Below are 23533 nucleotides of genomic sequence, written 5' to 3' on the forward strand. Positions count from 1 at the left end.
AGGAGATGCGTTCAAGTCCTAACTCCAGCACTTTCTACCCTGTAGCCGTGGCTGGGTCACCCTGTACCATGGATGGGTCTCTGTCTCTCCCTCTGCCTTGATACTTTCATCTGTAAACTGGGACACTGCTGCCAATTGCTTTGTCAGGCTTCCTGAGGTTTAAATGAGAACATTTATAACGTGCTTGACACAGTGCCTGGCCCATGACAGGTGCACTACGAAGTTGCTATTGTCGCCTTGTTGACAGATGAGGAAAGCAAAGCTCGGAGGTGTTAGTTACCTGCCTCACATCACCTAACTATAGTTAGGATTTGAACCCAGGCCCCTCAGACATCCAGGCTTATACACACTCCCTTGCAGGGGTTGGGGGAGTGGATGTAGCTGTCCTCTCAGCAGAAGGGGAGAGGCTTGCTCAGCGGCCAGCACACATATCCGCCCAGGATGTGCTTGTTAAACAAATGCTACCTGTAGCTGCTAAACTAGACACAAGGGAAAATCACAGGGTGTGGCTGTGCGTGGTGACAAGAATCGTGTTTATGATGGACTGTTTCCCATGGTGAGGACACTGAAGGAAGAATTTCGATTCTGGATATCCACACCCGGCAGGAATTTGAGATTTCAGGCAGGATCCCATGCTTTCTAAGCCTATCATATAAGGAAAACTTTCCAGATTTCCAAGTCCTAAGGTAGATTTCTGAAGAGAACAGTTCATTATTTTCCTCCTTCTCCTGTGGTTTTCTTGGTTGGCCTCTGTGGCTCTCTCTCCAAGACACCTCACAGAAGAGCAGCTGGGTCTCCTGACCAGAAAGTTTTTGCCAAAGCAGAAAAGCAGTTTGCTTGCTGAGTCCCTAAATGTTTCCTGTACTAGCAAGACCCAGGGTGTCCACCCTCATTTCTGAATCACAAAGAGCTCCCTATTGTCTGTGCTTCCCATCCCATCGGAGGAGATGGAGACGGCCTCTGCAGCACAGCCATGGTCCCCAGCCTGTGTTTCTTATGGGACAGAGGCCTGTAACCTGCTTAGCTGCCTCTGGAGAGGGATGACAGCCTGGCCTTGGCAAGTTGCTCTTAGCGTCTTGCAGTTCTGTTTCCTGTTCATCCAGCTTTTAAACAACAGGCTTAGAAGCCCTTCCAGGGAGCTCTGAATGTTTCTTCGGGCCTTGTTTTTAGGCAGCTGTTGAGCCGGGTTTATCTCAAGCGTCCCTAAGTTGAGGCCAATGAATAAAGACATGAGGTTATTCCTTCAGAGTGCTTACAGAAACCCTGACAGGCTGCTGTTCACAGTTACCCTGTTTCGTCTCTCTTTTCTTCCCTCTTGATTTTAACTGGCTGCCTGCCATGTGTGGGGCATTAGTCAGTACCTGTACACTTGCACACACACAGCTCACACGTGCAGTCATGCTGCGAGCGTAGAGGAATAATGATGGGAAAAAGACACAAATTTCAATCACTGGGATGTTCAGAGGCCCCTGAGCTACAGGAAGAGCCTGGAGTCCGGAGGAAAGTGCCAGCCAGCCTTTGGGTCACAGAAGGCTCTTGGGAGTAGGCACTGGAGCAGGATGTTGAGTGAGGGCTGGATGTGTACAGATGGGGCCCCGGAGGAGAGGATGAGCCTGTGCATGGAGGGCAGTGGGAGCGGGCTGGGTTGAGAGGCAGGGGAGTCCAGCTGGGAATTAGCATATCAGAGGAAGGACAGGAATAAAGCTGGAGATGAAGGCCAGGGGGCATCAGGGCAGCCTTGGATGCCAGGCCTGTGGGCAAGAACGTCATCCTCAGGCTGGAGTTGAATGCCACACCTTCCGTACCTATGGATTTGAACAACGGGCCTCTCTGGTTCTCTGATTTCACAAAGAAGGACTTGCCCTCCAGGTTGACTGGCTCCTGTGGCACTTGTGGATTGAGATGAATGGCAAGAATGGCCCTGGTTCCCTGTGCGTGTTAGTTCCCTGCCTGTCCCATGGAAAGCGAGCACATGGAGAGGACAGTGTTTCATGTCAGGACCTTACTGTTTGTGCTGGCACAGAGGGAATAGGACTGTGGAAGGTAAATTATCCTGTAACTGTCCTATGGTGAGGCCAAGAGATCTGTCCTTATTTCTAATGCCTTTTGAGGAAGACTAAATGCGCTCAAAATAGATCAGGGAGTCCAGTCGGCCTCTGTAATATAGATGTCTTATTTATCTGTGGAGATGTTTTTAACCTTCACTAACTGGAGTTATTTTGAACGCTAGCCAGAGACCTTAGGGAGACTTTTAGAGCAGAGTTACACACAGAGCCGGGTGGCCCTCACAGCCTCAGGCACAATGACCTTTGTAGACTTATCAAATGGAGACTATGACACGTGAGTCTTAGCTTCAGGATCTCCGCAGCCGAAGGCCTTTGGACCTATAGAAACCAGACATACCGGTGGGTGAAGCAAGGCCATCTTATGATCGTTTAAATAAGAGCAGTCATCCGGGGCAGAAGCCAAGTCTTCACATTTCTCATCTTAACCAGCGCTCCCGATGCCTATGGTTTGAATAGGCTTTACAGTGCGTGAAGGTCTTTTCAGGCACATGTCTCTGGATTTTAATAGCTCCCAGGAGGCGTTTTTGTCATTGCCGCCGCGTAGGAGGCTTGTTTAGAGCCTCACAGCTGAGGGGAGCCTTCGTCACCTCCCAGAAAGTCAGTTGTAGGCCTGGTGCAGAGGCCAGCAGCAGCAGCAAGATAGTCACATTCCAGCAGAGCGTCTCCCTCCACTGGCTGCCAAGCCACGGAATTCACTCGCCAGCATGCCGGCCAGGCATTGCGGAGCTCTCCTGATTTCTTTTCAGAAACTCACAGGATCAAGTTGAGAGCAGGATGGAATTTTGGACTCTTAAGAGGTGTCCCAGTGTAGCCCATCTCACTAGTCACACTGCTTTGAGAGTGTAACTAACCCACCCCCCCGGAAATAAGAGCTGTTGCATCATTTCAGGCGCCCCGATCCGTGTACACAGTGGAATGGGATGGCTCTTGTCTTGCAAAGTTTGCTCTCTACGTAGATGTTTAAGTAGCCCCCAAGCACGTTAAATCTTCCACATTTGCCTGGGCCCATCTCTATCACTAAGTCTTCTTGGTCCTCTTTTATTTGAGTCGAGGCCATCTTAACCTCTGGGCTAGTCTAAGAGGGTGGGGTGCTTGCCTTGTGGAGTTCTCTGGCTGGTGGTACAGGAAGTGGATCTTCAGAGTTTGGATGAACTCTGTCTTATTTGAAAAGGACCGGCCTGGCCAACATGGTGAAAGCCCATCTCTACTAAAAACTGCAAAAAAAAATTAGCTAGGCATGGTGGCAGGCACCTATAATCCCAGCTATTTGGGAGGCTGAGGCAGGAGAATCACTTGAATCTGGGAGGCGGAGGTTGCAGTGAACCGAGATTGTGCCATTGCACTCCAGCCTAGATGACAAGAACGAGACTTCATCTAAAAAAAATAAAAATAAAAGAATAAAGATATTTACGGTTTACTTTCTTCTCCAGGTTTCTCTGGGAATTGTGTTGGCTGTGGAAAGAAGGGCTTCTGTTACTTCACAGAATTCTCCAACCATATAAATCTGAAACTGACCACTCAACCCAAGAAGCAGAAACACTTGAAGTATTACCTGGTCCGTAATGCACAAGGGACTCTCACCAAAGGACCTTTAATCTGTTGGAAAGGCTCAGGTGGGCAGGTTGGCTGTGGAGGGGGTGGGAGTGCTGGGCCCCGAAGTGGCCCGTGGTGCCTGTCGCTGTGATGCTGGGGAGAGGCCCCTGCATAGCAGCACACATCACAGGCAAAAGGCCAGGCCTATGAAATGGAAAATGCTCCCTTTCGTTACGGGCGTTAAGCTGGTTGACAGTGACAGTCTAATTGGATGGGATGTTTAAAAGTCGACAGAGGGCCAATCGTGGTGGCTTATGCCTGTAATCGCAGCACTTTGGGAGGCTTAGGTGAGTAGATCACTTGAGGTCAGGAGTTCAAGACCAACCTGGCCAACATGGTGAGACCCTGTCTCTACTGAAAATACAAAAGTTAGCCGGGCATGGTGGCGCCCACCTGTAATCCCAGCTACTTGGGAGGCTGAGGCAGGAGAATCACCTGAACCCAGGAGGTGGAGGTCGAAGTGAGCTGAGATGGTGCCACTGCACTCCAGCCTGGGCAGCAGAGCACGATATCATCTCAAAAAAAAAAAAAAAAAAAGAAAGTTGACAGAGGGCCAGACTGTGCATTACCTCCTATGGCAAGTATTTGGGGCGCTGGTTCTCATCCTCCCAAATTGAGTAGTTCACCCAAGTGGTCCTCAACCATGGGTGACTTTCGTCCCCTAGGGAATGTTTGGCCATAACTCGAGATAAGTTTGATTGTCATGACTGGATGGTGCCACCAGCATCTGGGGTAGGGACCAGGGTATGACTGAACATTCTGCAGCGCACAGGCCGGCCCCCAGCACAAAGAAGCCCACTGCAAATGTTACCAGCACCAAGGCTGAGAACCTGACTTAAGACAGCTCGGCTTGAACAATGCCCCACACAAGCCCCTGAACCCTGAGCTATGGCCAGAAAGATCAGCTTCATGTTGCTGGTCTCTGAAGAAGTGATTGGGCTGCAGCTTTCAGAAATGTTGGGAGCAGGCTGCCCTGCCACCCTCTTTGTCTTAGCTGTACCTTTCATGGCCACAGTCAGCTCTGTGGGGCGAGGAGGAGGCTGGATCCTCAGTGGCCTGCCACGGGTGGAGGGCAAGACTGGGGTGTGAGGTGTTCCTCCCTTGTCTGGGCTTGTTCCCATCTTGTCTTCTGGACTCTCCCGGGCAGATCCTGGGAGTAGAGGGAAGACGCCTTAGGCTGGGTGGCTCTGGGAACACCTCCCTCACACCCCATTCTTCCTTCCTCTCTGCTTTTCTTGCTTTGTTCAGTAAATGCCTCCTGAGCCCCTATTACTTGCCAGTCATTTCTCAGGCCCTGAGGATGCAGTGGTTGTGCCCCGTATGGGACCAGTTCACCGTCTTTGATCACCTGCTGAGTCCAAGCACCTCAGAGGTTCTCCACCTCACTGGCCGCTGGGGATGGCCTTTCCCAGAGGAGGAAATAAGGGTGAAGATGGTATCGTTTCTTTATCTTCAAGTAACACTCTCGTCTATGGCTACGGGTAGCTGTAGGGTGACTTATTTGTATAATTCGTCCCTTTCTTCTAAATATTCACGATTGCTCCCACTCTTGACAACCAGAGCTGCCCCTTGGCATGGAGCCACAAGTAGGAGTCACACCCTCGCCCTGGCTTCATGCTGAAACAAAGACCAGGATGTGGTGGCAGCTTGTGTGACTGTCTCCATAGCTCATTGTCCTATAGGACACGTTCCACTGCAGGAACTCATTTCGTAACTGTTAGAGAAGAGCGAGTTGGTTTTCACACGTGCACCTTGCCCCCTTAGAGTTTAGAAGCCGGCAGATCCCCACCAGTACTTGTTCTGGTTCCTTCTTCCCGGCCCTGGAGAGCACGGCTGCCTTCCCCAGCGAGCCCATTCCCGGGACGAACCCCAGCATCCTGATGGGAGCTCAGCAGGCAGGTGAGGCGGCAGAGACACGCCAGGGCTGCTGAATCCGCACCACTGGCATGTCTCTGATGGGTCCGGTTGACTATGTAGTCAAGCATTCTTCAAAATAAATCAAGGGGCTGTCATCTTTTTCTATAACACCTTTACTTTCATCTTGAATTTGTAATACTTTTCAACAAAGACTGCTAGGTGTTTCATTGGGAGGGCTTTTCTTTCTTCCTGTTTGATATGAAGTGGGATCCCCTGGTGGGGACATATGCAGGGTCCCTCTGCAGCACCGCCCCCCGCACAACCCCCGCACAGCATAGAGCTCTCTATGGAAAGGTGCTGAGTCAGGGTTTGAATGAATTGCTAGAAGGGGCGGAAAAGACCAGATTGCCGCCATTCACCCAGTGCGCAGCACTCCCCAGCTCTGTGAGTGCCTTGAAGCCCCACAACCATGCTGTGAGCAGGCCTCGGTTCCCGCATTTTACTGATTGGGAAGGTGAGGTTCATGGAGGCTGGGTGCTTGCCTAGGACCTCGTGGGCAGGAGGAGGTGGAGGCAAGAGGTGACATTAGATGTGAACCCTGATTCACATGCTTGGCATTTCACCATGTTGCACAGACTTCCTAAGCATGGTGATTGTTATCACAGTAGACACCAGCCTTCCCAAGGACGCAGGAAGGTCGCCGCTTGTTTTCATGCCTCCTGCCCAGTGGGTCTGTAGAGGCACATTGGCCCTGGGAGGAAGCCAGTGCCCTTGTACCCACCTGGCCCATCCATCGCCTGGGCAGAGGACTGGAACATACTCTCCTCCAGAGCTCCTTGCTGCTTCCCCATGCCCAGGCCCCCAGCGCCTCTACCATCATGGCCTGGAGAGCCTGCTGTTTCTGCTGTTGGGGTGCCTGGGTGTAAGCTCCAGTGCTGCCACCATTTAGTTGAGTGATTTGGGGCAACTCAAATCTTCTGACCCTCCATTTCCTCATCTGTAAAGTTGGGCAAATCTCTTCTATCTAATTTGTAGGGCAATTGTAAGAATTAAATAAGATGATAGTATCAGCAAGTACTCAAAGCATGTTACATGCCAGGCACCGTTCCAGGCACTTTCTTCTGCTAACTCATGTCGTTCTCACAGTGGCTCTGAGTTGCTATAGTGACCACCCCTGTTTTCTGGATGAGAACACTGAGGCATAGGGAGGTTAAGTAAGTGTCCAGGGTTACACAGCTGGGAGGTGGTGGAACTGGGCTCAAACCATGTCATCTGGCTTCAGAGCCACCCCCTTAAACCCACAGGAAACATTCAGTGCTACTCCTGACTCAAGCTCTTTCCAGACTGTTCTGACTGACATGGACAACTTAAGCAGTTCTGTCAGCCCCAGGAGACCAGAAGCCATGATTGTCCCCAGAATTACCCTTAGACCTGGGGAGCCCTGGGCCCTGTGAACAGCCTGCACCCAGGTAGCTGCAAACCCGACTGCTCTCCTGGACTTCAGATGTGTTAGTCCATTTTTATACTGCTGTGAAGACATACCCAAGACTGGGTAATTTATATAGAAAGTGGTTTAATGGACTCACAGTTCTGCATGGCAAAAGGCAAAGGAGAAGTAAAGGCACATCTTACATGGCGGCAGGCAAGACAGCATGCGTGGGGGAACTGCCCTTTATAAAATCATCAGATCTCGTGAGACTTCTTCACTGTCACGAGAACAATATGGGGAAACCACCCCCATGATTCAGTTATCTCCCCCCAGGTGCCTCCCACGACACATGGGGATTATGGGAGCTATAATTCAAAGTGGGATTTGGGTGGGGACACAGCCAAACCATATCAACCAGAGGTCTTGAGAGAGAAGGTGGAAGGAAGAAGAACAGTTTCAGGTGTGGTCCTGGAATTCAGGAAGTCCCCTGGTCCTTCTTTCACTCAGGCTGTGTGTCCATTGGGGTGTGAGCAGGAGGTTGCATGTTCCTGGGTGTGCATGTATATAGGCATGTGTTTGTGCATGTGTGTGTGTGTACATGTTTGTGCATGTGTATGCTTGTGTGTAGGCAGAAGTGTGTGTGTGTGTGTATGCATGTGTCTGCATGTATCTTCTCAGTGTAGCAGAATCACTGTTGGGAATTCTGACCTTCTGATGAGACTTGCTGGGGAAAAGCTAGTTTGTGAAACTGCAAGGAAAGTGATTTCCTCCTTGCCTGGCTCCCAGGGCATTCTCGTGAACTGACCCTCCTCTTTGCCTTCTATCTGCTTTCAGGACCAGCTTCTGATCACTCCTCACTAAGCGCAACAGTGGGTCCGGCTGTTTTCAACGGCAAAGATTCCCCAAAGTGCCAACAGCTGGCAAAGAATAACCTGTTGGCCTTGCCGCGACCATCGGCTTTAGGTAGCGCTGCCTGTCCTGGCTGTCCTGGGGATCCTGCTCTTCTCTGGGCCAAGGCCAGAGGGATCATGGGAACTGCTGGGCTGGGGCCGCTGAGCCTCCTGGAGTCTGGTGTGGCTTCCATGAGAGTCAGGCCAGGACCATGGGTGCCTCCTGAGTCCATGGGTCTGGGTCCAGGCACTGGTGCTGTGTGAGTGACACTTGGGAGTTGTCGTGTGTGCCAAGGAGCAGTGAGACAGCTGTGGTGATGGCGAGTGACCTGTCCTGTGGGCTGCAGAGCTGCAGGATGGTAGAATTTTGGAGCAATAGTGGGCAATGTGTTGTTGGGAAAGAACATGGGCTTCCAAATCAGATGAATATGAATTCAAAACCTACTGCTATCTCTCGTTAGGGTACCTTGGCCAAGTCTCAATACATGTTTCTTCACCTGGAGATAAGAATTCTGCTCCAAGGGTTGTTCAGAGGGATGAGGTGCTGTATGAAAGGTCAGAGCACATCTGGCAGCTCACTAATTGGTTCTGGCTGTTCTCATCCAAATCAGCGTCATTGCTGAGGCTAGTCTTTTCAGGGAAGGCTTCTTGGAGGAGGTGATAACTGAACTGCAACTTAGAAGTTGGGGAAGCATCATGTAGAGACAGAAAGGGAGAAAGGAAGCAAAGAGGGATGAGGAGGTGAGGATATGGGTGAGAGAGGTGAGTGAAGGGGCCGAGCAGACCTCCTGCCAGAGGAGGGTTTGAGGAAGCTGTCAACAGGTGGAGCAACCTGGGGACCTGCTTGAGGACTCCCAGTCCAGTGCTCTCCCCACCATGCTCATCTGGAGCCACTTCATAAGCTATTCTCATCTTTCTTTCCTCCATCATGCACTCAGCTAAATTGGATTCGAAGATCTAAGACATCAAACTGGAGGAACCCTTAGAAACCATCTAGGCCAACACTGTTTTACAGAGGAGGAGACAGAGGTCCAGAGAGGCAGGGGCAGGCCTCTAAGCTCCCACTCCACTGTGTTGGTGGAGGACCTCCCTGGTGAAAATCTTGTGAATTGTCTAACTCTTGACCGAAGGGGCGAATGTAGTTTCTGAACAGAATCTGAGGCCTCCCGTTCCCAACCAGCGCCTCCATCCTGGAGTCTGAAATCCACAGCAGCCAAGTCCCAGGCAGTAGCGAGTCCCAGGCAGCCTCCTGCTTTCATCCAGGGACTGCTGCTTCTCTGCGAAGTGCTGCATTTGGGGGCAGCCCTGTGGCTGCAGAGCTGGACACCTGGGGATGAGGATACTGGGGATGCCACGCTGCTACAGCCTCCCTTCTGGGCTGTCTGTGGACCTCCCAGCCTCCACCCTGAACAGCAGGGAGATAAGGGCCTCCCTCAGCCTGGGACCCTGTGAAGGTGGCCCTGGGAAGCCTTCTGTGTGGGACTGACTGCATTTTCCTTGCTATGCTCGATAGAGGGGTGTGGGAGATGGAGCTCCTCCAAATTGCCTAGGGGAGCACTCAAACCTTTCCAGAATCTGGCCCCAGCCCACCTGCTGAACCTCATTCCCTGCTATTTTGGCTGCCCTGGGCAATTGAGCTCCCTCACCCCTGTGACCCCATCCTCCTGTCTCCATGCTCTGTGCCTGCATCCCGGCTCTGGGCTGCTCTCTCCGCTCACCCATTAAATCGCCTTTGTGAGCTTAGTTCAGGGGGCACCTGCTCCATGCAGGAGGGCTCCCTGTGAGTGCACGGGGCTCCCAGCCGTCCCAGGCTTAGTCCCGCAGCCACATGTGGCCATCAGGGCCTCGGTGCTGTGCAGTTCCCAAGGGCAGCACCATCGTAACGTGCATCTTGGAGCCCCTGGTACCAGCTGCTGGGGAGCCCAGCCAGAGGGCATGACGCTGGCTGAGTTGTGTTGAGCACAGCTGAAGTGTTGGAGTTCCTGGGCCTTCTCCTCTGCTCTGGGGCGAAAGCTCAAAATCAATTTTTAAGAAACTGCATCTAATACCACAAGGAGTTGACTGAAGCCTTGAGTCCTGTCACTCACTGGTTCCCAATGGAGAAGTGCTGCCCCCTGGGGGGCGGGGGTAGGAAATGTTCTGGTAAAGGATGGATTTGTTGTCCCAGGCACAGGGTCTTACTGGCATTTGATGCTGGGACAGAGCGGGCTGCATGCAGAATGTCCTGCACCAAGCAGGCTACATAATGAATCATCTCCCAAAAATGCCAAATAATACCTCCCCAAGAGACATTTTGAGAAATAATTGATCCACATTGGTACCATGGGAGCAGCTCCTGGTGACATCATTTGGAAAGAGCTCATGGGCTTAGGGTCTACTTAGAGCTATTTATAGGGTTATCGTCCAAAAGTGAGAACACATCTGTGTCTCTTCCATCCTTACTGAGATCCACTTCCAAGCCCTGTCCCCTTTGGTCGTTCAGTAGAGCTTTTAGAGCAGCTGGCTGCTTAGCCTCTGTGGGGGGTCTCCCATTGCAACTGGGGACAGATGTTTGCAGAGTCAAAGACCTCATTCCTGCAAACAGGAGAAAACAGCAGCTGCGTCAGTGGTTGTTGGGAGGGCCAAAGGAGCCCACGTTTTTGAAAGTTCTTTGTAAACAAAGTACTTTATGCTTTTAACTTTTTATTTACTTTTAGTCAGTCTAATGAGGTGATAATATTTTTTTGATTACCCTTGAGAGACTCTAAAGCAATGATTCTCACTTAAGTGTGCTTAAGAATTACCAGGCTGGCCGGGTGTGGTGGCTCACAGCTATAATCCCAGCACTTTGGGAGGCTGAGCGGGCAGATCACCTGAGGTCAGGAGTTCGAGACCAGCCTGACCAACATGGTGAAACCCTGTCTCTACTAAAAAGACAAAAATTGGCCGGGTGTGGTGGTGCGCGCCTGTAATCCCAGCTACTTGGGAGACTGAGGCAGGAGAATCGCTTGAACTCAGGAAGCAGAAGTTGCAGTGAGCCAAGATTGCACTACTATATTCCAACCTGGGCAACAAGAGTAAGACTCCGTCTCAAAAAAAAAAAAAAAAAAAAAAAAAAAAAAAAAAAAAAAAAAAAATCACCAGGCTGGCTTACAAAGGATGGTGTTTTCTTACTGTCATTTCCAGAGATGTGATTCTGGAGGTCAAGGTGGGGCCCAGGGACACACAGGTTTAGTAGGCACAGGTTTAAAAGGCCCATGTGGGTTCTGTGCAGTGCCTTGGGTGACACCTGGAGAACCATTGCTCTGATTGGTGTTTCTCCACCGGGCTGTGCATTCTAATCAAGAAGAAGCGCTGAGATATTGGGATGCCTGAGTCCTGCTCCCGTGCTGGGCTTCTGGTTTAACTGGGATAGGATTGCATCCAGACAGAGTTTTAAAAGTTTTCCAGTTGAGTTTAATGTACAGTTGAGGTTGAGATGTGAATCTCTACATGTAGGGGAAATTTTGTGTCTGGTTAGTCAAGAAACTATGGAAACCAGTTCTTGATATTTTGAAACATTCACGAAGTTAGCTTGAGTCATGAGCATGCTGTTGTCTAGAGTGGGCAGGGATGACTCATTGCAGTGGGTGTCAGCCTCTGTACTTGATTTTGTTGAGTCTGAAATTAGCTTTCCCGGCTGGGGCAGGGAGGGGAGCACAGGCGGATCAGTACTGCCCCCAAGCGGTGTAGCTGTGGTGGTGGATCAGATACTGCTGCCCCCATCTGCAGAAACGTATTTCTCTCTTCCAGCCCTTCAGATTGGAATATGTCCATAACAATAATGATGGTGGTGAAGATGATGATGACGTGGGTAATTCTGGCTACCTTATTGGGCCCAGGCTCCCTGCAATTCATTGCACAAAGCACTCTACATACATTCTCTTTAGTCCTGATCAAACCACCTTTCAGAGTAGGGTTTAGTGTCCCATTTTAAAGATGAAGGAGCTCGGGTTCAGAGAGAGATCGTTTAGACACACACACAACTTTGGAATGAAACATTTACAAAAACTGACATTTCCTTATGCCTAGATATTTCACTAGCTCCTTAAAACCCGTGTGAAACTGTGATTAGAAAAACAAAAAACAAAACAAAACAGATCATTGTTCTCCAAACCAAGGGAAAGTTTTATTGGAACCCTTTCCTGATGATAGCCTAATCCACACTCTGAATATTGTCTAGGTATCTTGTCAAACTCCGGGCCCCCCAAAAAACGCCACAAAGGATGGTCTCCAGAATCTCCATCAGCTCCAGACGGTGGCTACCCCCAAGGTGGTGGGAACAGAGCTAAGTATGGTAAGTGATGGCAGCCTTGCCCAGAATTCCAGACTTGGGTACTGGTGGTAGTGCTGCTGCCAGTTGTGTGTGTATGTGTGTGTGTGCGTGTGTGTGAATGTGCATGTGTACTGCTGAGGGAGTTCTAAGGAGGCAGAGTTTGGTGTAACAAAAGACTTCTTTCTCACATGTTAGAATTGCTTTGCAAGGTCTAGGATCCCTGTATGATAGTGAGTTCTCTGATCCTTGGGAAATTTTAAAAGGGGCTGTTTATGACTTGGCAGGGATATCAAAGAGGAGAGCGAACCATTGGGGCAAGGATGGACGGAAGGAATTTAAAGGTGCCCTTGACCTTAGGAATCTGTGACTCTAAGACTTTGGTGCTCCTGTAATCAGGGACATGGATCAGGAGGTAGCAGCATTGCTGCCTGGCCTGATGCCAGGTGTGTGAGAAGTGGATGCCTTGTCTGATGTTTTTACTAATGTTCTTGGGTGTTCCTAGAGAGCACAGGCGTGTCCTGCGTGCCCCAGGTTGGCTTGGTGGGACCAGCTTCAGTCACCTTCCCAGTGGTGGCCTCTGGAGAACCAGTGTCTGTTCCTGACAACTTGCTGAAAATATGCAAGGCCAAGCCAGTGATATTTAAAGGCAAGTACAGCAGTGCACCGAGTCGTGGGAATGGAAGAACCTGAAGGAAGGCACGAGAACAGGCAAAAGCGAGACCTCATCCCGATCTGACTCCAAGGGTATCCTCCCGAGACAAACCTAAAGTGCTTTCCAGGGCAAGGAAAGAACAAGGCAGAGCCAGTCACTAGCTCAGCCCCTGATCAGATGCCAAGAGTGATGGAGCTTGTCACAGCTTTCCACAGTGGGTCCAGGTGAAATGATTCCCTGCCATGAAGGGAATTGCCTGTTCCTCGTTCTTTCCTTCATCTGCTCAGCTTCACCGAGCATCCACCATGATCCCAGGCCCGGTGCTGAGTGCTGAGGATTAGGAAAAAACAAATGACTCCCTGGCTGCAGGAGCCCTGCTCTGGTGGGTTGTCGCCTGTTGTCACCCACGCCACTAGTATTTTTTGACTATGGAATCTACTTTGGTTGGGCAAAGATAGCCATGGTCACCACTGTAGAAGCATCAAACAAAATTAGATCTGATCCGTTTTGTGCAGTGGGCTAACGTATGCTACGTGGGGGTAGACTTTTGGCTCAACTGCAGAAATCCCTTTGACGAAGCTGGAGATGTTGCAAAGGGAAACCCTGGGGGGATTCAGCAGGGCTTGGCTGGTGATCGCAGGCACCAGAATGGCTGGCACATGGCAACACACACACACATACACACGTAGGCACGGCACACACACACCACACACACACACTGTGCACGCAGGCCCCTCTTAAATACGTTATTATTGCATTTGGTATCATGCTTGTAGATAGAGGAGGGAGGATTGTAGGAAAGTGGGAGAAGCACCCTGATAATTAAGAAATAAGAAAGAGCATGTCTTTTTCCTAAAAAACAAACGCTGGACAGGGTATTCAGGAAGTAGCATGCAACTCTGAGTTTCGACCTTAGTGTGACATAAGACCAATGACCGAGGCAGTTCCACTGGGCCCCACTGTCTACCTCAAATGAAGGCCAACATTCTTTCAGTCATGTTGCCTGCATTTTTTTATGTGGCCATGATGTGTCTGTGGTAGGTCTCAAGAACACAGTGCTCAGGAAACAGAGCTAAGACAGGGTGCAAGGCTTGGAGGTGTAGGCAGGGCTTCACCTGCCTCTGCTTTGAGCCAGGAGCCTCAGAAAAGAAAGCCCAGCCAGTCTACGTCTCACATGAACAATCTCAGAATAGAGACTGTCCTCTTGGTTCTCAGGTGTGCTCTGTTCCCTCCACTGCCTCTGTTTCCACTGCAGCCCTCACTGTAAAGCCCTTGTCTCTGACTCCTGTTCCCCACAGCCACATGTCCAAGCCCTCCTGAGGCCTTACGACTCAGCCCTGTGCCTTCTCCATGAAGTTGTCTTAGATTCCCTCTCCTCTGCCCCCCTTGTCACTTCTCTGTCCCTCTTTTACGTGCTTGCTTTTATAGTAACTCTTTACCTTGCCTCTTGCCAACCGCAATGTTTGTAAGCGGTGCTACCCAAATGGTGGCCCCCGGTCCAGCAGAACCTGCATTGCCCCAGAGCTTATGAGAGGCGCGAATTCACGGACCCATCCTGGAATCAGAATCAGGCCCCAGTTCTGCATCAGAAGCTCTGGGTGGGCCAGCAGGTGTTTGGCAAGCCCTTGAGAAGCAATGTCTTTGAGAACACGACCTGTGCCCCAGGCACCAGCTTTACTCCCCAAGCCTGGCAGGACGTCTGCATATAGCACACAGCCGAAGTCAGAAAATATATTTTTGGTGACTGAATGGAGTACCCGGAGTGCAAGACACCACACACACACACAACCATACACACACACACACAACCATACACACACACAACCATACACACACACACACACACACACACACAGGTGCTGCCTTTGAGAACTCAGCAGCCCTGAGAGGATTTGATAGCTTCATCTGATTTCACAAATGCAGAGACTGAGGTTTAGGGCAGTTCAGCTTCTTGCTTGACGTCATGTAGCTAAATAATAGTGGAAAGAGATCTGAACCTGGCCTGGGCGATTCCACCTCTGAGGGCTATCTTCAGAATGAATCTTCTAATGGGCTGGGCATGGTGGCTCATGCCTGTAATCCCAGAACTTTGAGAGGCCAAGGTGGGTGGATCACTTTAGGTCAGAAGTTCAAGACCAGCCTGGGCAACATGGTGAAACCTTGTCTCCACCGAAAATACAAAAATTGGCCGGGTGTGGTGATGCACACCTATAATCCCAGCTACTTGGCAGGTTGAGGTGGGAGGATCGCTTGACCTCCGGAGGCGGAGGTTGGAGTCAGCTGAGATCGTGCCACTGCACTCCAGCCAGGGGACAGAGCAAGAGACTGTCTCAAAAAAAAAAAAAAGAATGACTCAGTCTTCTGGTCTCTGTGGTGATGTATTATCCCAACTCACCTTGCCGGACAGCCCTGGGAGGGGGGATGCAGGGCACAGTCCTCCCTGCTTGGAGTCAGGGAGGCAAGGCCTGGCAGGCAGCACCCAGTGAAGCTCTGGAAGGTGCTCTGCCCACAAGGTGTCCCGTTGGTGGTGCTGGAGGAGTGACAGGTGGTGGCTGCTTGGCTCTGGGCAAGTCCCTCCCTTCAGCTCCCTCACTTGTAAAAAATAAGAGGATTGGACGAAATGAACCAGTAAGTGACACAGCCCCATTGGTTAGGAAAGGTGACTCCTCTCATCGTAGGCTCCAGAAGGGTGAGCAGGTGCACTCAATGAGCAAGGCTTCCCAGGACAGGGCACTCGAGGGACCTGGCGCAGTTCACTTGTCTCCTTCAGCTCCCTCAGCCCCAGAGAACCCACATGTGTGGGGCCATAAGTTGTGCACAAGACCGGGTGCCAAGTCGCTGCTGTTCCTCTGCAGGCCACGGGAACTTCCCTTACCTGTGTGGGAACTTGAATGACGTCGTGGTCAGCCCCCTCCTGTACACGTGCTACCAGAATTCCCAGTCTGTCTCGCGGGCATACGAGCAGTACGGCGCCTCTGCCATCCAGCCCATTTCTGAGGAGATGCAGCTCCTGCTGACTGTATACTACCTGGTCCAGCTGGGTGAGTCACCTCCACCTATTGGCCGGGTGGCAGGGAGGGGCCACAGCCCAAGCACAGACCTGGCCTCGGCCCTTGTGGGGGCTGACTTGGGCTGCTGGAATTGACATACATGGGGAGAGCTTATGGCTCCACTGGGAGGACGTCATGAGGTCACTGTGGGCGTACCCACACTGAGGGGCCAAAAGTAGGTTGAAGTTAATGGAGACATTTCCAAAAGTATTTATCTGCCATTCTAGGCACAGGGATACAGCAGGGAATTGAACAAAGACCCTGCCCTTGAGGCGATTCTAGCCTAGTGGGAGAGAGAAGCAGTAAACCAGTGGAAAACGCAGGTAAAGGTGGGCGCATGCATTAGTGTGTGTCTGTGTGGGGCCAGTTTAGGGGCATGAAGAAAGGCCTCTGTGAGTAGAGACCTGGACCCTGAGAAGGAGTCAGCCTTGTGATGATCTGAGGAATGAGGACAGCTGGGGCCCTGAGGAGAGAGGGAGGCCAGGTGAGACCGTGAGGTGGGGAGCAGTGAGCGTCCCAGGTCTCTGGAGAGGCCGGTGTAGCCGCAGCAGAGAGAGGGTGTGAGGGAGAGGTGTGGCCACAGGGGGCAGGCTCCGGTCAAGAGTGTGATGCTATGGTAGACACATGGAGAAGCCACCGGAGTGTTTTTAGGCAGGGGATGGAGGTGATCTGATTTTCACTTTAAAAACGCCACCTTGGCTGCTGTGTGGAGTCAGATGGTGCAGACGCAGTGGCGGAAATGGAGAAAGAGTCAGTTGTTGCCTATTAAAGGCACAGAGTGGCTTGGGCCACTGAGGGCGCAGCAGTGAGCTGGAGGAGCTATTCTGAAGGTAAGTCGGGCTGGAAATCCCTTTGAAGGGGGTGGGAGCAGGTGGGGCCTGGGTTTCAGCCTGAGCAGCCAGGTGAATGGTAGCAATGAATTTGAGTTCTGTCTTGGCGTGAGTTTGTACAAGACGCCCACGAGACAGCCAAGTCACCTGTGTTCATTTGCATGGGCAGGCCTTGAGCCCCAGGAGAGGTTGAAGCTCTAGGTATACATTTAAGACACATTGGCTTACAGATGATGTATATTAAAGCCATGAGACCAGCTGCGGGTGGCTACGGGGAGAGGAAAGTGCCAAGGTTTGAGCCTGGGGACCTCCAATCTTCAGAGATCCAGAAGAGGTGACTGAGATAGAACGGGTGGGAAGGAAGGAAAAGACAGTGGAGAATCTGGGAAACCCAGCATTGCCCTCTTTCTCATAGTCCCCACCAGTCCGTCAGTAAGCACGGCTTCATCCTGAATCCAGCCTGGCTCACCCTCCCTGTGGCTGTCCCCTCACCGGGGCACTATTCTTGCCCTGTTCCCCACATCCCTGAGAACCGGGAATCCGATTGCATCTCTTCCCTGCTCAGAGCCCTGCCGTGGCTTCCCATCGGTCGCTCACTCCACCCCTTCCCCGGGGCCCGGCCTGCCTCCTGGTCCCACCTGCTTGCTCTGTCCCAGCCTGCTGTACCCCTCAGCAATCTTGGTCCCACCAAGGCATCCCACACTTGCTGTTCCTTCCCTGTGACATGCTCTTGCCAAAGACATTTGTGTGGCTTGCTCCCTCATGTCCTTCAGGTTTCAGGTCACCCATCATCTCCTCAGGAAGGCCTTCTTGTTACTGTGTGTAAGACAGATCCCACCCTCCAGGCCCCTATCCTATGCCCTTTATCTTTAGGGCACCAGGAATTAGGGTCTGTGATTGTTCCCTTTAAGTGTGTCTCCCCCAGTTAGGGTGTAAGCTCCATGAGGCCAGACATGGTCAGTGAGTCCTTTTCCCGATGCCCCACAGCATCTGCAGCTCAAGTCGACAGTCTGCCAACCTCCATTGAGGGAATAGGCGAATGTTGGTAAGAAGCAGTGAAAAAAAGCATTCCCAAGGAGAGGGGCTGATCAACTGTGCCAGCATGGCTGGGAGTTGAGCAGAGGGAAGACTGGACTCGGACCATTGGGTTTGGCCATGGGAAGTGATTGGCAACCTTGATGATGATGTATGCAAAGATTGGGGATAAGTCACATTGGAGTGGATTAGAGAGATTGGAGGTGAGGAGACAGTATGGCGTGTGTAGACAGCTCTGGGTAGGGTTTAGTTCTGGAAGAAGATGTGGACTCAAAGGAAAGTTTTTAAAAAGAGAGAGATAACAGCTAATCTAATTAAATTCTAATTTAATGAGCTAATTGAAGTAGTGAATTCTGATTAAATGTATCCAATCAAAGATGGAGATATAAGCCAATTTAATCATTCTGGCACGGCCCACAGAGCAGGTGGCATGAACCGCATGTGATGCATCAGAAAACCGTATGAGATAGCTCAGGGCCGCACAGCTGGTGCTGGGTAGAGCTGGACTGGAACCACCTTCTAAATGGAAGCCTGGTGCGCTTTCCTCCAGCTCATCAAGTGTGAAATCTGGACGTATAAACCAGACAATTCATAAAAGAAAAAATACCAGAAGGAAACAAATATTGAAAAGTATTCAATCTCACTCATCATCAAAGACATGCGAATCACAAATCAAGTCATCTTTTTCTGAATTAATAACCCAAATGATGGTACCCAGTGGTGCTTAGGTGCAGTGGAACCAGTGTTTGTCAAATGCACCGTTCGCGCGGTAAACACATGCATTCAGGCCGTTTGGAAGCCAGCTGATGATATGTATTAGCTGGTTCTGTACATCCACCTTTGAGACTTTAGGCAAAGGAAGTAATGTTCTATACGTCAAGATGTGCATTGCAGAGGTATTTATAAAGGTAAATATTTGGAAGAAATAAGAGAATCCACAATAGAGCCTTTGCTGAGTAAACGGTGGTGCTTACATATGATGAAACATTACGGACGCGCTAATAGCACTCTTTACGATGGCTGAAAATGGCACTGAAACTGATGATAGGGTCACGGTTACGGAAAAAATGCAAGACCCAAAGTTTATACGGACAATCATTACAGGTACTTGTAAGGACAATTTTAATATTAATTCCGGCAACACATGTTTTTATTCCCTGTCCTGGAGTACGAGAAAGCCTGTATTCCCAGGCTGAATGTTCTACACATTTACCACTGTATATGCACAAAGGGACAGTGTAACCTGTCTATACCACTGTACTTCCAGTCCTAACTTTCTGAATTCTTTTTAAAGACCTTCTCTAACAAGCTATGGGAATTTGGCTTCCTACTCTTTCTTTCTTTCTTTTTTTTTTTTTTTTTTGCAACAGCAGTGTTTTGGGTGATAATTTTGGGTTGGTACTTATTCTTTTTACTGGGTTTTTTTGGCTTTTTGAAAAATTGTCTTTCCTTATAGTTGGTGAGTGGCTTGGTAGCAAAGTAAGATTTTTGCTTTTGAAAAGAGGACAGAAAAATTGAACTGCAGCTTGAGAACATATTCCTTTATCCTACTTTGTCATTGAAAATTAAGGAATCACTTTTAACTGTTCTGGGTGTGTGTGGCCGAAGAGTGAGCAAGGACTATGTTTCTGGATTGTCAAAGAGAATGCTTAATCTTAAAAATAAAAATAAATGTACAAATCATCTTATAATTTAAAAAAAACTTGCATATGGAAAAAAAAAGACTAAGAAATACACATAAATAGCGTGACTCTGTTAGGGCAGTGGTGAGATTGTGGCGGATTTTATGCCCTCCCCTCGTGCTCCAGCCGTCTGTGATACGATTTCACAGCAATAACTTAAATGGGTACTTCCACATCACTGCACCTGCGCGTCCCCGGATGTCGCTGGCATTTGTGGCAGGCCCTCTGGCATTGTGTTGCAGCCGCGGACCAGGTGCCCTTGATGGAGGACCTGGAGCAGATCTTCCTGCGCTCTTGGCGCGAGTCGCACCTGACCGAGATCCGGCAGTACCAGCAGGCGCCGCCGCAGCCCTTCCCACCCGCGCCCAGCCCCGCGGCACCCGTGACCTCCGCGCAGCTGCCCTGGCTGGCCAGCCTGGCCGCCAGCTCCTGCAACGACAGCGTGCACGTCATCGAGTGTGCCTACTCCCTGGCCGAGGGCCTCTCCGAGATGTTCCGGCTGCTGGTCGAGGGCAAGCTCGCCAAGACCAACTACGTGGTCATCATCTGCGCCTGCCGCAGCGCAGCCATCGACTCCTGCATCGCCGTCACTGGTGAGCGCTGGGCCGCGCGGCTGCGGGGAAGCCCCCTGAACTGCGTTCCTGGTCCCCTCTTTTGGTGGTTCTCTCCCTTTCTGTCTAGGGTGGCCCGGGTTTGCAGAAGCAGTTAGCACCTGCGGTTTGTGCTCAGTAGCTGGCTTCAGAAGGCAGCCTTGACTAATGACTTAGTTACAGTCTCATCCCTGCTCTGAGTGGCTGGTGAGGTTAGCCCTGGGGTCAGCTTGGGAGTGTGGAAGGACCCTGTTGAAAACCTGGCTCCACCACGTGGGTGGTCACTCACACCAGGACCTCTGGCCCTGTTTCTTCACCCATCTATTGGAGATAAAAAAACAATGACCTTGTTGTGTTGTCTGTGTTTAGGAGCCAATTAATTTAATTTTTTGAGACAAGGTCTCACTCTGTTGCCCAGGCTGGAGTGCAGTGGCCTGAGCTTGGCTCATTGCAATCTCTGTCTCCTGGATTCAAGAGATTCTCTCACCTCAGCCTCCCAAGTAGCTGGGACCACGCCCAGCTAATCTGTATTTTTTGGTAGAGATAGGGTTTCACCATATTGCCCAGGCTGGACTTGAACTCCTGAGCTCGAGTGATCCACCTGCCTAGGCCTCCCAAAGTGCTGGGATTACAGGTGTGAGCCACTGTGCCCGGCCAATTGATTTAATTTTAAAAACACCCATTGAGGCCCCATATGTACAGCCACTGTTCTAGGGGCTGGGGGCCCACAGGGAGCAGAGCAGTATCTACCTGCCCAGAGTGTTCTTTTGGGTGGGGAAGGCAGACACCAAACACGTGAGCTTTCTTGGCCTGCTTAAGTCTTCACAAGTGTGCATTTTCGGCCAGAATTTTTTGTACCTTGTAAAATTTACTTTAAGAGTGCAGAATTTAATACACTTTTTTTTTTTGAGACAGGGTCTTGCTCTGTCACCTGGGCTGAAGTGCAGTGGCGAGATCTTGGGTTATTGCAGAATCGAGCTCCTGGGCTCAAGTGATTCTGTCGCCTCAGCCTCCATCCGGAGTAGCTGGGACTACTGCAGGTGTGCACCACCACACCCGGCTCAGTTTTGTACTTTTGTAAAGACAGGGTTTTGCCATGTTGCCCAGGCTGGTCTCAAACTCTTGGGCTCAAGCAATCCATCCACCTCATTCTCCCAAAGTGCTGGGATTACAGGCGTGAGCCACTGTGCCTGGCGTTTAATGTACTTTTTAAGTACAGTGTCTGAGTTGTCTTTTAGCATTTTTTTCTTTCTTTCTTTCTTTCTTTTTTTTTGAGACGGAGTCTTGCTTTGTTGCCCAGGCTGGAATGCAGTGACGCGATCTCGGCTCACTGCAACCTCTGTCTCCCGAGTTCAAGTAATTCTTTTGCCTCAGCCTCCTGAGTAGCTGGGACTACAGACATGCACCACCATGCCCAGCTAATTTTTGTATTTTTGGTAGAGATGGGCCAGCTAATTTTTGTGTTGTTGGTAGAGATGGGTTTTCGCCATGTTGGCCAGGCTGGTCTCAAACTCCTGACCTCAGGTGATCCACCCACCTCGGCCTCCCGCACTGCTGAGATTACAGGCGTGAGCTACTGTACCTGACCAGCGTTCTTTAATCTTTTTTTTTTTTTTTTTTTTTTTTGAGATGGAGTCTTGCTCTGCCGCCCAGGCTGGAGTGTAGTGGCCGGATCTCAGCTCACTGCAAGCTCCGCCTCCCAGGTTTACGCCATTCTCCTGCCTCAGCCTCCCGAGTAGCTGGGACTACAGGCGCCTGCCACCTCACCCGGCTATTTTTTTGTATTTTTTAGTAGAGACGGAGTTTCACTGTGTTAGCCAGGATGGTCTCGATCTCCTGACCTCGTGATCCACCCGTCTCGGCCGCGTTCTTTAATCTTAAACCCATTCTGTGTGTGTGTGTGTGTTTTTAAATAAATTATTTACCTTGCTGTGAGTAGAACATTCAGTAGTAGACCCTGAGCCTCTGCCATGTGCCAGGCACCGTTATCTTGCGTCGCCTGACAGTAGGCTTGGGAGGGAGATCCTGCTGTTAGCCACAGGTTCCTGATGGGAAATGTCAGTCTAGAAGGGTTAAGGGACTAGTCCTGGGCCGCACAGCCAGTAAGCAGGGAAGATACGATTGGTACAGTGAAAGTTGTTTGCTTTCCAGGAAAATACCAAGCCCGGATTCTTTCCGAGAGCCTTCTCACCCCAGCAGAGTACCAGAAGGAAGTCAATTACGAGCTGGTTACGGGGAAGGTAGACTCGCTGGGGGCCTTCTTTAGCACCCTCTGTCCAGGTAGGCTTGTCATGAGACAGGTGCATATGCGTACGTTAATAGGACAGAAATCAATGCCGGGGGAGGTCATCTCTGCCCCACCCTGCTGGTGACTGGCTAAGGCTGACCTCCACTGCGGAGTGCCCGTCATTCTGTGCACTTGCATTTCTGTCCCTTTCTTTTCTTGAGTGACAGCCGCGGGTTCTGGCTGGCCATCTCTTCCTGCTTGGGCTGTAGAGCTCTCCTGAGGGGTGGAGGGCACCTTGTGGGTTCTGTCTTTGTGCGGTACACAAGGCCCTTGCACCTGTTTCTCTCCACCTTTCCAGCATTGGTGGCCTCTCTTCCCCGTCTTCCCTCTTGCTGGAGAGTTCTGCATCCCTTGTGCTCTGGGCTGTAAGCGTCCTTCTCCCTTGTTTGCCTAGCTACCCACCCCTCAAGACTCATCTCATGTACCCCTAGAGAGCTTCCCAGGCCCTTCATTTTCCAGATGGGCTTGGGACCTTCCCCTTTGTCCTTTACCATGTTATTCTTCCTTCTGCCCTGGCACTGGCTGTGTCTGTGTGGGGGAAGCTCACTCTGGCAGTGTGTCTTCATCCTGACTAGGCTAAGACCCCTGACAGGATGGGCCACGTCCTCTTTACCTTCACGACTCCAGGCCTCAGGACAGTACCTGACACTAACTGCCCTGTAGATGTTTGCTGAATTTCACTGACATGGAAAACCCATTTGTTTATTCTGTCTTGGGCAGAGGGTGACATTGACATTTTGCTGGACAAATTTCACCAGGAAAATCAAGGCCATATTTCTTCCTCACTCAGTGCCTCTTCTGTCACTAAAGCAGCATCCCTGGATGTCAGTGGGACACCGGTGTGCACAAGTGAGTGGTGAAAAGGAATCTCCCAGGGTGGAGGAGGTACAAAGTAGTGATGAGGGACAGGGGCAGTGGGCGCAGGTGTGCACAGTGAGAGGGGGCGGGGGTGGGGTGCAGGTGTGCACAGTGAGGGGGTGGGCGCACAGGTGTGTATAGTGGGGGGACAGGGGCACAGGTGTGTACAGTGAGGGGGTGGGGGCACAGGTGTGCACAGTGAGGGGCAGGGGCACAGGTGTGCACAGTGAGGGGCAGGGGCACAGGTGTGCACAGTGAGGGGGCGAGGGCGCAGGTGTGCACAGTGAGGGGGTGGGAGCACAGGTGTGTATAGTGGGGGTTGGGGGCACAGGTGTGCACAGTGAGGGGCAGTGGTGCAGGTGTGCACAGTGAGGGGGTGGGTGCACAGGTGTGTATAGTGGGGGGACAGGGGCACAGGTG

The 23533-nt window shown here is 51.0% G+C and overlaps 1 protein-coding gene across 8 annotated transcripts in view; it reads left to right on the forward strand.

Moving 5' to 3' along the window:
- Nucleotides 1–23533, forward strand: part of GREB1 (growth regulating estrogen receptor binding 1) — a 159035-nt gene that overhangs the window by 90073 nt on the left and 45429 nt on the right. For all 8 annotated transcript variants that reach the window (XM_073022788.1, XM_073022791.1, XM_073022789.1 and 5 more), the window contains 9 exons: nucleotides 3497–3679; nucleotides 5424–5558; nucleotides 7780–7908; nucleotides 12037–12150; nucleotides 12632–12775; nucleotides 15637–15822; nucleotides 19621–19971; nucleotides 22120–22248; nucleotides 22976–23104. In XM_073022788.1, the coding sequence (XP_072878889.1) occupies nucleotides 3497–3679; nucleotides 5424–5558; nucleotides 7780–7908; nucleotides 12037–12150; nucleotides 12632–12775; nucleotides 15637–15822; nucleotides 19621–19971; nucleotides 22120–22248; nucleotides 22976–23104 (1500 nt within the window). The remainder of the gene's footprint in view (nucleotides 1–3496; nucleotides 3680–5423; nucleotides 5559–7779; nucleotides 7909–12036; nucleotides 12151–12631; nucleotides 12776–15636; nucleotides 15823–19620; nucleotides 19972–22119; nucleotides 22249–22975; nucleotides 23105–23533) is intronic.

Source organism: Chlorocebus sabaeus, chromosome 14, assembly GCF_047675955.1.
Source record: "Chlorocebus sabaeus isolate Y175 chromosome 14, mChlSab1.0.hap1, whole genome shotgun sequence".
Taxonomy (NCBI): domain Eukaryota; kingdom Metazoa; phylum Chordata; class Mammalia; order Primates; family Cercopithecidae; genus Chlorocebus; species Chlorocebus sabaeus.